The following is a 17,747-nucleotide window of genomic DNA, read 5'->3' as shown; positions in this document are numbered from 1 at the left end:
TTGCCGGTGGCGCCGCCGGAAGTGGCGGCGGGGCCGGGCCCGGAAGTGCGGCCGGCGGGGCGGGAGGGCCCGGAGGGGCGGCGGGGACGGGACGGGACGGAGCCGTGCGGCGGCGGCACCCGCACCCGCACCAGAAGCGGCGGCGGCTCCGGCTGCAGCTCCTCCTCCTCCCGGTGCGGCCCGTGCCCGGCCGGAGCGCGGCCTCCGGCCCCTCCCCTCCCGCCCCTCCCCGCGGCCCTGCACGGGAAGATGGCGGCGGCGGCCGGAGGCGGCGGCGGCAGCGGCGGCGGCCTGGGGGCGTGGGGCCGGCCCGGCCTGTGAGAGCCGCGGCGGGGCGGCGCGGCGGCGGCGGCTGAGCGGCGGAGGATGAGCCTGCTGTGCGCGCAGTATCTCCGGTGAGAGCCCTGCTGGGGGCGGGGGGGGCGCCTCCTGCCGCCGGGCGAGGCCGCGGGGGGCTCGGGGGGCTCCGGGCCCAGCCCCGCCACGGGGCCGGGGAGGCTCGGGCCGGGGCACCCTCGGCGCAGAGCAGAGCGGGGACGGCCCTCGGCCCCCGGCCCTCCTTGCCCCGGCCCCGCCGCAAGGTCACGCCGTGCCCCGGGGCGGCGGGGAGCTGCTGGGCCCTGCGGGGCGGCCCGGCCGTGCCCCCGCCGGCTGCAGGCCCCCGGCGGCTGGAGCTGGGCGGCTGGGAGCGCTGGCCGGGACGCGGGCCCCGGGTCTTGCTGAGAGCGCTGGGGGCTGGCACCGCCTGGCTTCCTGCAGGCTCCCTCGGCGGGCACGAAATGCTTTTTTTGTCTTACAGCTGCGGGAAGGAGAGTCGTGAGACGCCGGTGGCCTTTCAGTGTCTGTAATGTGCTGAAGGAGGGGGTGTTGTGCACCTCCCGGCCTTCCGGGGCGTCTCGTGAGAAAGGTGTAGTGCTACCAGAAAGACATGCTGTCTCTTTCTGGAGACTTAAAGGCCTGGGCAGGTTTCTAGAGTGGGTTCCAGGAGGTTCTTGTATTTCCCAAATAATTCTTGACTACCGTTGTGAAGCACCTCAGCTGTGCCTCTGTACTGATTCTTCAGATCCATCTGTTCTTCTTAATCTCATCTGCGCCTGCCTTCCTGGTGGTCCAGATCCCAACTCAAGCCTTCGCCCCCTAGAAGTAGTTGATCTTTTCTCTAGTAGCAAGTTCACAAGATTTTTTTTTCTTCCCAATTAGATCTCTAACCTGCACTGCCTTAGCTGCTTCTTCCATTTTTCCAGACACTTCATGAATACAAGGTCTAAAACGTCTGTTGTTAGCTCTTCTCTGCTGGTACAAGAGTTGCTTTAGTATCTGTCTTAATCATGTTGCAGCTCCCCCCACCCCGTGGCTATGAGCCTGTGGCTGCCTCGTGTTCCTGCAACGCAGCGCTGCCCCAGCCGCATGTGTCCTGCCCAAGGCACCTTCCTGCACCCCCAGGCTTTTTCTTGGCACTCCTTGTTCTGTGCCAAGCTGGAGATCATCCTTGCCTGCAGCATGTGGGCAGTAGTCACCTCTCTCTGCTAACTTTGCTCCTCTGATGGTGTAGCTCAGCCTGAAATGTATTTGCAGACTGCTCTGTGTTTGTGTAGTGCCTAATGTAACAGGACCGAGCACTGGATGCTAATACCTTACATCTGGTGATTCCTGGGTTTGCCACCACAAACCCGATCTCCTTCAGAAAAAGGAAAAAAGAAAGGGGGGGAAGCCCCCAAAACTTTCCAAGCAGTCTGTAGCCAGCAACGTGCGCGTTTTCCCTCTGCACAGCGTTTGTTTCAGTTCTCTGTGGAGAGGGTAGGCTTGGGGGCAGTTTCCTTAAATCTGCAAAATGCCTTTTATGTCCACAGCAGCATTACTGTGTATGTTTAGTTCTTTGATTTGCATAGGGCAGAAATTGAGCTGCTGGGAACTGGATGGCTGCAGCCCAGGCTCATGAGGGAAGAAGGCCTCAAGCTCTCAGAGCCAGATCTGTTAGTCCTTTGCTTTATGGAGGAGGGCATCCTCCTGGCGCCAGCATTGCAAGCTCCATCCGCATGGAATGGTGAAGGAACAGACAGATAAAGGGTAATGATACAAAAAGGTAGCTTAAAAAATGTCGAGCTGGGTAAAGGTGCGGGGCAGTTTGTCTCTACTACTCTTTCACTTCGCAAAGCTAATGAGGGACAGAAAAGTTTGTGTGAAAAACCTTTCTCTGTGTGTTTGAAGTTTAGGTAGGAGAGAGCTGAATTTCTGAGGTGACCGTGTAATGCTTGAATAACTAGTGAAATAATGACTCTGCAAGAATCAAGAGGCACTGAAGAGAATGAGCAGGGAAGAAAGGGACTCTTGGCCAGAGTGCCTTAACTCCTCCCCTACCAGACTCTCATTGTCTGTATATATATGTGTGTGTATGTACACGAATCAGTTGTTCTAAAATGCTGTTCTTAAAAGATCCTGACCCTTCAGTAAGAATGTAAGAACTGAGAAGCAGCTGGTGCTCCTACAGAAGTTTTCCAGAAAGAACAGAGAAGGTCAGACTTAATGTACCCAGTCTCTCTGAAGTCCTTTTTCAAGTCATCTTCGTATGTTGTGATGGTGTTGGGGGTCTTTGCTTTCCTGCATGCAATATCCTTTTCAAGGTCACCTCTCAGGAGTACCAGGTTTCATTCTGTCTCTTCTGAGTTAAGTTTCCTAGGTACTTCTCTTGGGTCTGTCTTTGAGACACTTTACCAAGATCCCTCGATCTAGTCAGGTGAGTAAAAACACCAGAAAGTTCTTTTAAAGAGCTCTGAGGAGTGCGGCAGAGTTTGCACCTCTCTGCTCAGGTGAATGCATTCTCAGCCTGGTGTGTCTGATCTGGCCAAATTCATGCTGCTTGGGGAGTCTTCAGGTATTCCCCATACATCAAATGGTTCCTGTGGGACAGGCATCTTAAGCATTTCATGTATCCTGCTAGCTACAGAAGGCACTTAGAAGCAAATTATACTGCCGATTTATACTGGGATCTCTAACATAATACCACTGAAACTTCCTTTTTAAAGACAGTACTAAGCTTGAACCCACCTACTCCTCTTGTCTTTGCTCTAAGGAAAGAGCTTCATTGCCAATTCTGCGTGCTAACATTCCAAGTGTAGTCAGTGTGGACTCACAAGTGTCGCAGTTTGGCGGAGACGTGACCGTCTGGATTGTGTTTTACAGAGCTGTGAACTCCAGTTTCAAGTTAAATGTGGCATTACTCCGGTAAATTGTGGCTTTTAGCACTATGTAAACATAGCATAAAAAGTGCCTGAATTACAGGGCTCAAACACTGCTTAGAAATCCTGGTGCTGACGAACCAGGAGGTAGTTTCCTTTAGTCTTAGGATGAGGCTATAACCAACTTCATTAAAGGTTTGACTGCTTTAATAATTTAAATCATGGCTCTCTTTTCAAAGACTCATCAGTAGCTCCATTAACTTCTGCATCTGCCATGTCTCTGTGCGGTTGCTCCGTTGCTGTCTGCCAGGCCGTGACACACCTCTCACCAGGTTTCTTCCTTGTTAGTGGAGGAGGGCAGGAGCAGAGGTGATTTAGTGCTGCAGCCTTCGCGTGTGAACGTGTCCTGGTACTGATCCCTGAGGAGGAGGATGTAAAACTGATGTGTGTTGGTGCCCGAAAGGCACAAACCAGTACTGCTTGAAGCCCAGAGCAGAGTTGGCTACCTACCTTGAGAGTATATGGAAGGAAAAAGGTTAGTAAATGTCAGCTCAGGGTTAAGAGTCCAGCAATGCATGGCTGGAGCATACTGCCTGGAGCTGATGGGGTCGCTGGGGCTGGAGGTGACCTCAGCAGTCCCTGCCTTAACCCCCTCTCCAGGAGGGGCGGCCCTGGTGTCACAACAGGTTGTTCAGGGCTTGATAGCCCCTAAAGAAGGAGACAGCTCGTGCTGCTCCTCCTTCGTGTTGTCTGAACCTTGTGCTCTCCTTCCTGCCATGTGCCGCTGCTGGCGGCCTGGCTTCGTCTTTTTATCCCAGCCCATGGGCTTGTGGCTGCTGTCCCCTGCCCCAAGCTGGGTGAGTGCAACCTGGGGCTTTACAGACTTCGCTCTGGCTGGTCTGCAGTCCTTTGTGGCTTGTCTTCACATCCACTGGGTCTGGGAAAGTTTTCCCTCTGTTTTTTTTAAATGTTCTGCAATGATTAATGCTACTTTCATGCATTGTTTACTCTTGGATTTTAAACAGGAGAGGAGTAGTAGAGAGGTCAGAAAGCTGCGCTGGCCTTTCGGGAGGCACTTCTTAGCAAGGTGTTTTCTCTGGGGAGAAGTGAAGGGAAAAGTGTTCCTTCTTTGTTGTCCATATGAGCTGTTCCTGGCACTTGGTAACTAGACTTACTGCAGTTATTTAACACAAGCAGCTATTCTTCAAGGCAGAGGGCCGTGGTTTTAAAGGCAAATAAGATTGATGAGTAGTGCTTACTGCAGATTTACAAGCTTTGTGTGGTGACCTATGGAGTAAAAAGAATTAAAATTAAAAAAAGACATTAAGCAATTCCCCCAGAGCTACCTGCTAGAAGAAAGGCTTCCTGCTGCAGGCCCCCAGACATGCACCGTGTTTCTTGGGTCTGTTCTCTGTGTGTGCCAGGCAGCTGTAGCCAAGCAGCTCCCCCTTTTTTTTTTCTCACGGGCTTTTTGGGGCTTTTTACATCCTTCTGCCACCCAGGGGCAACTTGCACTAAGGTCACATCTCTCATAGCCCTTACGCAGTGTTCTGCCCAAGGAAGTAAGGCTCCTGTGAACGTCCTGCTTGCCAGCTGTCGCTCCACTTCCTCCAGTGCTTCTGATGCAGTTGACCCGTCTGCAGAGGGACAGGAGTCTCGGCACTGACAGTTCCCCTCGGCATGGTGGTAGCTGTGTGGTTGGAGCAGCCGTCCAAGCGGTGCTTCTGCTGGAGAGCGGTGGGCAGAGCTCACTGGGCTCAGTAGGCACATACAGGGCTTCATGCTAGCCGTGGTGTGTGGGGTTTGAGCCTGTGCTGCTGCAAGGTCCTGTTGGGGCAGATGGGGAGGCCAGGCCCAAGTCCTGTGGGCATTCAGGGACTGATGGACATGTTTCGGCTGGCGTGGCTGTCAGGGAGGTGGCTCGGTGTGGATGCAGGCAGGGGGAGAAGGCTGCAGCAAGCAGGTGACTTGGCCCTTCTTCCTTAATGCCTTGCCAAGGGCTTGCCATCTGGAGAGCTGCTGCTGCTTGCAAGAGCACCCCACTCTTCCTCTCACCCTCTCCCCTCGGCCCTGATTTGATAGTGTACGTTTTGGGCCAGGTCTCCAGAGAACTGCTTTATTTCCTCTTTTTTAGCTTCCTCCATTTAACTGGAACACGTTCCCCAGTGCCATTCATTGAGGTACTGCTGACGGACGGGGGAGCTTGGTGCATGGCAGGAGCGAGGCGCTAACAGCAAGGGGCTGCTGCTCCTGGCGATGTAGTGCTTGCTGTCTTGAAGCACTCACTGACCTGTAGCAGTAGGAAATAATGCCCCGTTTGCTAGGATGTGTGAACCCCTGTGTGCCCGTGCATCAGTGGTGTGGCTGTCGAAGTGGTACCCCAGCTTTCAGGCTGGGCTGCGACCCCTCCTTTTGCTGCCTCAGTGCACGGCCTGTGGCGGCTGCTGTTACTGTGCCGTGCTCGGGGTTATTGCAAAGCAGTGTTCCAGTGACCTACAAGTGCAGTTGGTGTAAGTAAAGCTGCAGCTGTGTTTATTTATTCGTTTTTGGTTAGAGGGATGACTTGCAGCAGGTATTGTTCTAACCTGTGTATTCCTGCATGGTGTGACCTGTGTTGAAGAGGAGGGGGCCCTGTTGTGGCAGCGTAACCCAGTGGTGCTTCTCTGGAGCTGGGAGTGGGGTTCTTGAGCTGAACACAGCACTTCGAACAGGCTGTCCCTTTCCTGGAGTGCAGGCTTGCAGAGGCTTTGGGTTAAGTTTCTTTATTTTAGAACATGGTGAGAAGATACACTTGCCTGTTAACATCCACTTGATGATGATTTAGCTTGTTTTATTTCAGTACTGAATGTAAAGCATACTGTGATATTCAAGCTACGCATAAAATCCAAGTCTTCTGTCTAAAGAGTATCATCCTTGGAGGAGCTTCATAATGAGTAACCCTAGACTTCTCCGATGAGATGTGTGGTGGCCTCTGAATAAGCTGATTTGGGTGCTGAATTGTATCGTTCCCTTCTACATCAGGCAACCTAAAGCTTCGTGTCATTCCATCTGCCTGGAAGGTGGAGCTGCTGGGTTTGCAGCTCTGGCTGTTGCAGGCATCGTGATGCTTCCCGCTGGAGAAGAGGCTGGAGCTGCTGCTGTGCGCCCCTTGGGCTGGTGGGGAGGACGGTGGCTTTGGATGGGTGCCTCGCTTTCAGCCCTCCCTGGTGAAGGAGAGGAGGGATCATGGGGTATGTGTGGTGGCCAGGAAAGGAGGAGAGGGGGCCTGGAGCTGCTGGGGGCTGAGGGCCCTTCATTGCTGCTCTCGGGCCTCCTAGCAGAGATCTGCTTGTGTGAGCAGACCCGTTGGAGCGAGGGGTGGTAGTAAGGAGTGTTGTTGCGGGGTGACCTGGGGCTGTGGCTCTGCCCTCAGGCCCTGGTTTCTCACTGGTCCCTACAGGAGGGAGCACTGCTGACCCTTCTGTCTGTGCCTTGGCCGCTCGGGCTGTGGGCAGCATCTTGTGGGATGCAGTCTTATGGTTAGCCTGGGTTCGTCACCACTGCTCACAATGCTGCCTTTAGGCCCTGTTTCCAGGCTTGTGTGGCCGCTGCTGCTCTTTCCACTTAAACTTAAGAGCTGGAGGAGCAGTTCAGGTTGTAGGCTTGGTGTCTTCCTAGACAACCAAATGCAGGGGAAATTGCTCAAGCAGTGTCTGGATATTGCATGTTTCTATTCCTCCAAGCTGTATTTGTAGCCACGTGTTCAGATCAATGTAATGCTGTGAGGTAAGATGGAACAAGAGCTTTTGGAGTAATGTGAGGTCTGCTTTCTTTTCTTTCTGTATTCCAGTAGGACATTTCTCAGGTTATTCACACTGGCTTCTGCACTCAAGGGATTACTGTAAGGAACCATAAGGCTGAGGAGTCTCTTGGGATTGTTACCCTGCTGTGGGCCACAGACTGAATTTCACTGATGGGACTCAAATCAGAGATACCCTTGAGGTACTTAGGAGTCCAGCTAGAGTTAATTTTGTCTTCCACCTGTAGGGGGAAAAAGTCACTTTCCTGAAAGTACTTAGAATGTCCCTAATAAGTCAGAGGTCTGTTTCCCATATTTTAATTTCATTGTGTTGTTGAAAGTATCTCCTAATGCTCAGCCTTAGTGAACACTTTCCTGCTTCATCTAATGCTGGTATGTGTAAGTTGATTTTGTATATTTTTTCCCATTTCTTTGAAGGAGCTAATTAGCTTTCTTACAGCTAATGTCAGGAGGGGAGGGGAATGAATATGTGACAGATCAGTTGCGAAGACCATCTTTCAGCCCTTTGGTCTACAATAATCCTAGAAATTCTGCTGCTGTGTTCTCTGCTGCACAGCCAGCCTCCTGGAATTTGCTTTGCCGTGTCCTGCCTTGGTCGCTCTGATTTGACAAAAGCACGTGGGTGTTGCTTTGTGGCAGGCAGCTGTGCCATGTCATCTTGTTTTAAACCAGGGTTTCCTGGAGCCAGTAAGGAACCTTTGACAGGCTCCAGCTTTGGTTCCTTCTGCAGTCAGTGGATGTTTGTACCAGGGCCTTTGAGCATTTGTACTCCTAGTTTGAGGTACATTTGAGCGATTGAGAGGGGTCTCTAGGGCAGTCTTTGTAGAACAGCCTCCTAATAACTAAAAATAGAAAAGTTAATCATCTGTCCCTGTGAAGAGGGGGAGAAAGAGGGAGACTTGCTTGGCTCTTGCCTAGATGCTAGTTGTCTTGAAGCAGTATAAATGCTGGTAGAGGACAATGAAGTGACAAAAGTGCTGAGGAGAGAGGCTTGATCTAACCGGCTGTTCCTCAGGAGGCAGGGGGCAAGCAGGTCTGCTTTTATGAATGTCACTAAGAGTAGTCTTAAAGAATTTGTCACTTAAGAAGTGTATGAAAACAGAAGCAACTCTTTGAGCTTCAACATTCAGCCGCAGTTGCTAGCAAAAAAGGGAACGCAATTTCATTTTGAATAGAAACGTGAGATTCAAGGAAGGCTATTTTTGGTATGGGTTACTGAATATAAAAAAAAAAGATTGAAAGATACAGGGTAAACCTGTAGTAAAAATCTAGGAGGGATGTTAGTTTGTGTTAATACCATCAATACGCATGAAGTTGAACCTATATGTAAAATCTTTAACTAGAAAAGAAGTGATGAAGTGCTTATTATGGATCCTTACTACTAATCTGAATTAATACAGAATACCTTAATTTAGGAGCATGTCACACAGGGTATGTAAGGGGATGAACTTCTGGAGATTTTCCCACCTGGTGCTATGTCTCCATACTACCTTGTTGTTGAGATGGTTTTAGTTTTGAAGCATGCTGCAGGAGTGACAGGGCTTGGGGCAAAGTCAGGTGTAGGGAATTACGGCTTGCGGGGTGAGCTGAAACACCCATCTTCCTGGGTTTGACCTCAAAGACTGCAGTGACCTCTACAGCTTTAGGCTATCCCAAAAGGTACGTCTGGTATCTTTCTCAAGAAGATACCAAATGCGTGCTGATGCTGTCTGGGCAACTACAGGCTATTTTGGTAGCTTCCATTGTAGCCTGCTGGGTAGAAGTGAGCGTTAGAAAAGGTGCTTGGTGTCTACCTGTAACATTTTGTTATTTATGCAGAGTTTTGGGATACTGTCTCAAAATCAGGTAAAATTCTGCCTGCTTTGCATTGAAGATAGTTATAAAGATGTATCTTGTGTGTAACTGTTTCTGTTAACTCCTGAAATAATTCTTTGAGGACTATGAAACTGGCAATTGTTATGCTGGAGTTGTGTTTTTCAGATGCAGCCCAGGAGTAGCTTGTGTTTGAGGAAGACCTCTGAGCCTTGAAGGACTTGGCTGCAGGAAGCCTTCTCTGCAGGGCTGACAGCACCGCTGAGCATATGGAGCTCAGATCTTGAGGCTGAAGCGGCATGATTCATGTAGTTTCCATGCTTTTCTGTCAAATGCCGAAATGCAGTGCCAAACTATTCTATTTTCCAATTTGTTCTGGGTGTGCTAGAATACTCCACAAAGCGTTTGTGTGGTGACAAGGTCCAAGCTATTGTGGCTGTGGAGTGAAATGCCAGAGCTGAGCAGGCTTCTGCGAGCAGAGCATGCGCGGGCGTTGAGCTAATGGCCTTTAATTATGCACTCACGCCGGATCTTTTCCCGGCACGATCAGTTCTTACTCAGCTTGCAGCAGAGATGCAGAAAACGCTGTCTCGGTGTAAGGCACGGCTCGGTTTAAGGCACGCCGCAGTTCTGCGGGGCTGGCGGTGTGGCTGGGGTGGGCTGGGAAGCATGTGGCACGGTGTTTTGTGGGAATGACGGGGTGAGGGAATTGCATACCTTGTCTCTGGATGTCCTTTCCAGCCTTGCCATTTTTTCCCTCGGGCTGGGGGTTGTAGCCCAGTGCTGTGGAGCCTTTTTTGCAGCTGTTGCAGTGGGTGGAGGGAGCGTGGTGAGCGGCTCTGCTCTGCATGAGCTGCTCAGAGGTGGTCCTTTTTGAGTCTGTATCTGAGGGTTTGAGATGTATGTTTGAAATACAACGATTTTTGTAAAAATGGGCAATCCCCCAAAGCAGGACTAGCTGTAGAAGTTACAGACTTGCTCAGAAGCTTGATCCTAGCCGGTTGGTGAGTTAGGGAGGCTGGAGGGGTGCGTTACAAGTTACCGAGCAGCTTGCTTCAGAGTTGGTCCCAACCTGCTGTGAGCAGAACTTCTGGGGTTTGCTGGGCTCTGCGGCTGAGCTGCACCGCCGAGCAGGCCAAGGGTTAGTTATACATGTTGGTTTTCCTCGGGACCCACTTGGCTCCAATTTGTGCTCAGAAACTTCAAGCTGCTCAATTTCTAGAGACGGGCAGTTCTCTGAGCAGCGTCATCTGTGCTGCTCTAGTCCTGAGCTCATAAAATTCTCCAGCCACAAGCTGCTGGGGTCGACTTCTCTTCCAGCTGAACACAAACAAGAGAGCAGCCCCTATGCATCCCAGAGCGCATGAATTTTGCTGGTGGACTCTTGAGTTTTGCAGTCCATCTGGATGAGGAGCTGCACAGCTCAGCCAGGAGCTGAGTGTGGCAAGGTAACAAAGCCTCCTTCCCCTAGCTCCCTGCTGCTCACGCAGGTACTGCGAGACCTCAGGCCATCTGTGTGGATTTGTCCAGCTCTGTAGGAAATAGTGCTGGTTGTGTGGCCTGAGGTGAGAATTTAATGTCTGCATCCTTTTTTATTTGAAATTGCTGCGTGTTAGTGCCAGAAGTATTAAAAGTGCCATTTGTCCATTCAATCTTTTATCATCGTGCCTTTTTGTAGTTATACTTGGTTTTAATCCCTGGGTAATAGGTTCCTAATTTTTCTGTAGTGTGGTGAGATTTCAAAGCCAACTTTAGAAAACTCAGGTGAGCATACCGGAGCTGGTCATAATGTGCTCTGCTATTCCTTGTGGGAGCATTCTCCCTCCCTTGCTTTTGTCTCTCCTCTAATAGAGCCTTGGCTAGGAGAAAGGGAGTAAATAAGATTAAAAAAAATAATGCTATTCTGTGTCCCCTTTCTCAGCTCCCTCCTCTCAGCTGTCGATTCAGCCCCAAATTGACACCAGCATACTTTAAAGCAAAACAAAAACCAAAACCCAACCAAAACCAAGACACCAATATTCAGGTACTAAACCATTGTAATTTTTTTTGAAGTTAACTTTTCTTTGGAGGAAAATTGAAGAGTGGTTGCTCAGTGTTGCTTTGGAATTGTTTCTGTGTGAGCATTTCCACCTGTTGGAGTGGTTAAATGTTTAATGATAACTTGTGTTAAGTGTATTTGGTTTTCTTGTTAATCTATTATAGAAAAGTGACCTTTTCTTCCCCAAATGAAGAATCCCCCATACTCCCTTTGTTGCTTCCTTATCAGTGTGTGTGTGGGGGGATCTGGGATTTAATAGGGGAACTGAAATAGTTGCTGATGCTTCAGAGCTGCCAGGGGAAAACCAAATGGAGTTCCCCTTCAGGCATGGTGGAAAACAGCATGCTGTGCTGTGTGTTTCTGCAAGGTTGGGAGTTTTCATGGGTTTTGTAGGAGTTGGCCCATCACAGATCTCACCCAGCTTCTCCTTGCTGTGTAAGAGAAAGCGTGGGGTAAATGAATCTTGGCTCTGGCTGTTGTGCGCCTCGGAAGCAGCGTGTGGCAGTGAGGCAGCCCAGGACAGCTGCTTTGAAAACCTGGGCTTTGTTTTGTGCTCGGTGATGAAGCTGGTTAACACAACTGTGCTTCTCTCAAACTGCTGCGGCCTCTAATAGTTACAGCATGGTGCGTGCTGGACTGATTTTCTTAAAAGGGTGTTGAATTATAATAAAACCAAGGAATTTGTATTGCAACAAAGTGAGCTGGTTTGGGGCAACAATAAAATGGATTCTTTACTTTAGAGATACGTGAAGGGTCTGAAGGCAGGTGGCAATGAGACAGTTGGAAAGCTTGGTCCATAAATGCCAACATTTGAGTTCGTAAGAGAGAAGTGATGGTCTGGGGTATGGATTTAAGGTGCCTAACTACCTGTTACACAAAGGCAGTGCCTAACAGGTGCTTAGGGATTGAACAGAAGGCTTTTGTCTTTGGGCTTCAAGCTAAAACACCGGGCAGAGTGTAACTGAACAGCTAGCACAGTGCATCAAGCTGTACGTTCTGACAAAGATGCCTGAAACACATTTGAACTATGTTTTGTGTTTTTTGGCTTTGGACTTACAAACTGGTCAGGAAGACGTGGCCTGAAGACAACTGCTGAGGCAAGCCAAGCAAGGAGCTGCTTCAGAATAGTCTTGAGGTGATAAAATGCAAGCTGCGCCGAGTTTGCTGACAGGCAACACGTTTTTGCAGCAAAGTGAGTCATTCTAATGCAAATTCAACATGAGCTGGTTCAAGAAAAGATATGGATAAAAAGAGCTTATTGCCAGATGCCTGATGAGACTTGCAAATGAGGAGCCATTCATGAACCTCTCGTAGGTATCAGGCCACAGTGTGTGCCCACTGGGGGGCCACAGGCACCAGCAAAGGCACTTCAGTGAAGGCAGTGCATCTTTTCTCTCAAATACTGGTATTTGGGCAGCGAGGCAGAGCAGGTTTGGTGCCCGGTGTGTCCTCTCTTGCCCTATCTCAGCCACCGCGGGTGCAGGTGTTTTATTTGGAGTTTATCTTTAGGTGGAAACAAGAAGCAGCATGCAAGAGTGAGACCAGCCTGACTAATCCCTTTGGCCTCGAGGAAGTATTGAAATAACTCCTATGCATTTTATTAAAAAATATAGTGATAATCCCTTTAGCGTGTCACAAGCTTATGAAATACAAAAAGCAGTTTGCTTTGCAGCTGCTGCTGAGATTAGCATTAAAGGTATTTGAGGACTGACTTCCAAAACAGATTGAAAAAAATTTTGGTGTAAGTTCCGGCAAAGATCTCTTTCAGCAGAAGCTCTGGGGAGGAGCTACTCAGTAGTAACAGGAATATTGAAGACTCAGGCATCAGCATCTTCCTTCACAGTCGGCCAGGGCCAGCCACGCTGGTGGGGTGATGCATTTGCAGAGCATCTCTCAGCAGTGGCACTGACTTGGTGCAAAGTAATTCTCCAGGAAACAGCTGGGCCACACTTTTTTTGGGGGGAGGGAGGAGAAGCCTTTATAATGGTGTTGTTTGCATTTCTCCTTTACCAGGCTGGTTGTTGCAGGTGGTCCCATGTGGGCAGAGCAGCAGCTGGGCAGAGCTTGTTCCTGGGAGGGGAGTGTGGGGGTGGTGGTGGCGGTGCTGGGTGTCCTGCTCTGCGGGAGCTGCGGCTGCCTCAGCTCAAAGGAAAGAAGCCTGCAGAACCGGCGGGTGTTCCTGGGTGAGCCAAGCTGTGTTATTGCCTTGGCTGGCTGCTCAGAACAGCAAAAAAGATAGCTGTGCACCTGGCAGGGCCAGCTCTGTCTCGCTGCCGTTCCTAACCTGTGAGCTGAAGCATCACCGGGCTGCCTCAGCTGGTGAGGCAAGTCCAGCTTTCCTTTTGGCACCAGTGAAGATATTCTTGATGAAAGCCCTCAGAGCATCCCATTGCTTCCTGGGTGGTGCTCTGGTGCCTCGTGGCCAGTTGCTGGAGGTGATCCTGCATTTAATGCAGTCAGGTTTGGTGAAAGGGCCACCCAGTGTGTGTCTTCCCAGTGAAGCACTGGGACTCATGTGATAACTTCTTAATCCTCATGTGGATCTCAAAACCTTTCCTCATTTGTGGTGAGGAGGTGGGACCCAGAACAACCTGAGAAACTGCTATTTTTATAGTCACCACCACTTGACATTGGTGAGAGACTGCATGCTTGTTTGTGCAGCCTCCCCGGCAGGGGCTTTCTCCTGGCTCCAGTACTTCCCGAGCCTCCATGCCAAACCCATCACAACTCTCCTCTCCAAATGCATTTCACATGTGGCAGGGTGAATTTCAGATCCCTGCTTACAGGTAAGCAGGTATTGCTTATGTGGCAGGACACTGCTGCCAGGCAAAATTTAAAATGCAGTGACAGGTTCTGTACATATATATATATTTTTTTTCTGAAAGACTTGATCGAAGCAGGAGAAAGTTAACTGTTGACTTTTTTATGGTATGAAAGTAGAAGAAATGCTGTTTAGCAACAGTAATTTAAATCCATAATTCAGGGGATAAACTATATGGCATTTTCAGTTGTAGGCAGCCCTGAGAGGAGCTGGCCCCACTTTCTCTACTCACTGGTGCATGAATGTGTTTTAGCATAACTTGATTATTTTGATCAGTCTATTTCTAATTTACTGTTTTATTGCTTTCTTACAGGCAGGCAGAAGTCCTGAAGGCTGACATGACAGGTAATTGTCTTTGTTAGATGGTTGATCTAGCTAATAATACTTGATTTGTTTGCTTTCTTCTTATATGTTCCTTATGCTTACCATTCCTAAGAATCCTCTGGAAAGTAAAGGTTTATCCTCTATATGCAAATAAATACAGTCTTAACAATTGTGCCAATCTCTTCAATGTCTAAAATAGCTGTATTGTTAAAGTTGACTTTGGGCATGCTAAAAAGTGTTTGGAGACAGATTGCGACCCTGTTACTCTCTGTTTGGGGATGAGAGACTCCTGTCTGGACTGCCACAGGATTTGCTGTACTTTGGATTAGCAGCGGGGAAAGGATCTTGCTGGTTTTGAGGGAATTGACACTAACACGTGCCTTACAAAGCGCAGCCCGTAGCTGCTACAAAATGCTATGAGCTGACTTTTAAACCATCTAGTTACGGCAATTGGGAATGGTTTACATTAAGGTACCAACCATGCCGTGCAAGCAGCTTGCACAGTGAACCCCTGCTCCGAGTGTAACACCTCGGCGTAGCGCATCTTGTGGCTTGGTGTGGGCCCTGTGGGAGCACGGCCTGCCTGCACCCAGCAGGTGCTGTCAGCAGAACAGTTTCCCTGGGGCAATTAGCTCATCCCTTGTGCTCCAGCAGCCCCAGCTCAGGTGATTTTACAAGGCATGGGAAACTGGACTGTGTAACTCTGATAGCTTGGGACAGTGTTTGCACTCACCCTGAAGTGATGAACTGCAGAAGAGGAGTTAGAAAATGGCAAGCATGCAGCTCTACTTCTCCACTGTGCTCTCCTCAACAGCAGCAGCACTGGCTCATGGACTCTCCTATTTAGTTTTACATGATTATTTTTTTTCCACTATTTTTTCAGGCTCCTCTTTTTAATTTATCCACTGTCAAAAAGTTCTTCTGCATGTTGAGTTGGGGAGAATCACCCCCTTTTGTCTCTTTTTTTTTTTTTTTGAACTTTCCCACTGCTGAGTTTGCTCTTACTAGTTCTCATGTTGCAGGAGACCAATGAGTCAATCCCCAATCCCTCTGTAGTTTTTCTATTTCAAAATTCTGATGAATCTGAGGAAAAGTGAGTGTTTGGCATTGCCTGTCTTACACTGCACTGCATTCTTTAATTTGGTAGGTCAGTGAAAAATCAGCTGTAATGACTGTAAATTCAAGTGTTACAAAAACCTGTTGTCTGTTTTTTTTTTTTTTTTTGCTTAGATTCAAAGCTGGGTCCAGCGGAAGTCTGGACATCCAGACAGGCTTTACAGGACTTATACCAGAAAATGCTAGTGACCGATTTGGAGTATGCTTTAGATAAAAAAGTGGAGCAGGACCTGTAAGTACCGCAATAAACCTGTGTGTGTGTGTAACCTGGGCTGATGAGCAGGAAATCCCAAGGCTCACAGAAAGTGATTTGTATCCTATGAAATAGTTACCTTATCTCCTTTAACGTGAGAGCTGTGCTGAGGGTGAAACATAAAACTACAGTAGATTAAGAGAGTTCAATAGATGAGTATTTTACCTTCGGCAATTAGAGTGGGGTTTGGTGAGCAAGATGGAAGGGAATGAGGGAAGAAACATCAGTCTTCTGTGCTGTCAAGGAAGGGCTGAAGCTGTAAGTTTACAGAAAGGAGGAAAACTGCCTGCTGCAGTTGCCAGGAGCTTTGAACAAGATCTAGCAGAGGCTGAATAGCAGTCAGAGCCCCTCGCTGTAAACTGTCTGAGGTGTATTTGGGCGAAAGGGGAAGGAAGAGGGAGGAGCGAGCATCAAGAGAGGACTTTACCAGACACTCATGAGAAGCACTTTATGGATCTGGGGAAGATTGTGCTGGGTTTTCTCCATGCTCCAAGTCTAGTCCTTGTTATTGAAGAGGCAGACATAGGCTGTAACAGGTAGCTGAGAGAGGCCCATGGTTCTTCCAGGGCTCTGAGGGTAGCAAGATGAGTAGACTGTCAAAAATTGTCTTGTCCATGCCTATATCTGCTGCGTGACTTCTAGCTCAGATTTCTACACCTCATATTTTGTTTTAAGAGGAGAGAGCTGTGCTGCCTAAAACAAAGCAATTACAAGCAAATATTTATGGTGTTGCAGTGTTAGCTATACAGTATCAGGATTGGTTTCTGTAGTAATGAGAGGTGGGAAATGGTAATTCTTCCATATTTAACATTATTTATCATCTGAGTGATGTCTGAATTTAAATATACTCCATTTTCATGTTTGATGCTATGTGATTAAACAGTTTTCCAGTTTCTTACGCTTGTGAAACAACAAGGAAAATGATTCTTTTGTTTTCAGTTGGAATCATGCCTTTAAAAATCAGATCACGACGCTACAGGGTCAGGCGAAAAATAGAGCAAATCCAAATCGGAGCGAAGTTCAGGCAAACCTTTCTCTGTTCTTAGAGGCAGCTAGTGGCTTCTACACACAGGTGAGTTGCAAAAAATCTGTTGGTTGTGGTACATTCATGTAGTCTGTAGGCAAGCATGCTTCAGCCTATGCTAAAGTGTACGTGGGTCCTTCACAAAGCTTTGACTGTCCTCTGTTGGTCTCCTGTGCTGCTCCAGCAACTGCTAGTTCCAAAATGTGGATGCACTGTGAGGATTTGTGTGGTGGTGTAGTGTTTTGTGCTTTTTTCTGTGTCCCTTCCTTGTAACGCACCAATCGTAAGCATTGAGTTCATGTTTCCCAAGAGCTATATACAATAAATACAGCTTTTCTTTTTTATTTTGAATTATATTGCAACCTAACTTAATGCCTTCCACAGCTGTGGACTTCAGTAGGGTGGTTATCCCCAAGAATATTGCTTTGCATTTAACAACATGTAATGTCTTGCTGTTCTTCTGATCAGGGCTTCTAAGCTTACAAGCACATCTTCAGTCTCAATTTTGTCTTTATCAAAAATAATCTGGAAGTGCAAACTTCAGATATAGGAGCTCTTCTTCCCATTATGCAAAGATGTATTGATGAGTGCTCTTCAGCTAAGTATCTTCTGTGAGTTTTCAGTTCACTTCAAAATCATGTTCATGTACTTACTCATTACTGCTGTTTCTTTGTCTGTAGTCTTTCCAATGCTCGATTTCAGTTTGCACTGGATTTAGGTTACATGTGCAATAAGTCATTCTTCATCAGTTCTGAGTTTCATTCTGAACGTGTACAAGTCAACACTGTTTTTTTTTTTTAGAATCTGTGATTTTATTTCTTTTTTTCCCTTGGGCATTGCTTTTTGGAATGCTTCTGATTTAAAGCAGCCAGTTTGACAGGCTGTGGTGTGACTGCCAAGGGTATTCTGCCATCTACGCCATTTGTCTTGCACAAGTCTTTCTTCCCTGCATTGTTTCAGGAAACTTTGCTCTTGTGCGTGACACCACAGTCTAGGTTGTCTTTCTCCATTTGTCATGTTAATCGTTCCATTTTTAGTCTAAAGACTTTCCTCAGCCATGATACCTGCTCTCCAACAGCGAGGCCTTTGTAAATGACAGTTTTGAAGGAGAACACGAATTCTTGTGATTCAGTGTGTTGGAAGATGTCAAGTTTCTCTTTTATCCCACTTTTATCTGTGACGTTCCTCTTGCTTGGAGATTTTTATCTACTGTATAAAAGACGGAGTAGAAGGGGAAGGAGATCTAACGCAAATCTTTTTCTGCAGCAAACAAGAACCCTGTGTTGAATCTTTAGCTGTTGGCAGTGCACATCTCAGCCCTGGGTTTTCTAGGAGCCTTTATCTAGAAGTGGGACTCTGCCACAGGTCTATTTTATGTAGAGAT

General features: G+C 48.3%; 1 protein-coding gene across 6 annotated transcripts in view; it reads left to right on the top strand.

Annotated features, from left to right (window-relative positions):
* The first annotated feature begins 21 nt into the window (after positions 1–21).
* SMG7 (SMG7 nonsense mediated mRNA decay factor) overlaps positions 22–17,747 on the top strand; it is a 48,214-nt gene continuing 30,488 nt past the window's right edge. For all 6 annotated transcript variants that reach the window (XM_068691368.1, XM_068691369.1, XM_068691371.1 and 3 more), the window contains exons 1-4: positions 22–395; positions 13,960–13,991; positions 15,201–15,318; positions 16,279–16,411. In XM_068691368.1, the coding sequence (XP_068547469.1) occupies positions 367–395; positions 13,960–13,991; positions 15,201–15,318; positions 16,279–16,411 (312 nt within the window). In that variant the 5' untranslated portion in view covers positions 22–366. The remainder of the gene's footprint in view (positions 396–13,959; positions 13,992–15,200; positions 15,319–16,278; positions 16,412–17,747) is intronic.

This window comes from Anas acuta, chromosome 8 (assembly GCF_963932015.1).
Source record: "Anas acuta chromosome 8, bAnaAcu1.1, whole genome shotgun sequence".
In the NCBI taxonomy this organism is placed as follows: domain Eukaryota; kingdom Metazoa; phylum Chordata; class Aves; order Anseriformes; family Anatidae; genus Anas; species Anas acuta.
Note: the sequence above shows the minus strand (reverse complement) of the source record. Positions and strands in the feature narration are given on the sequence as shown.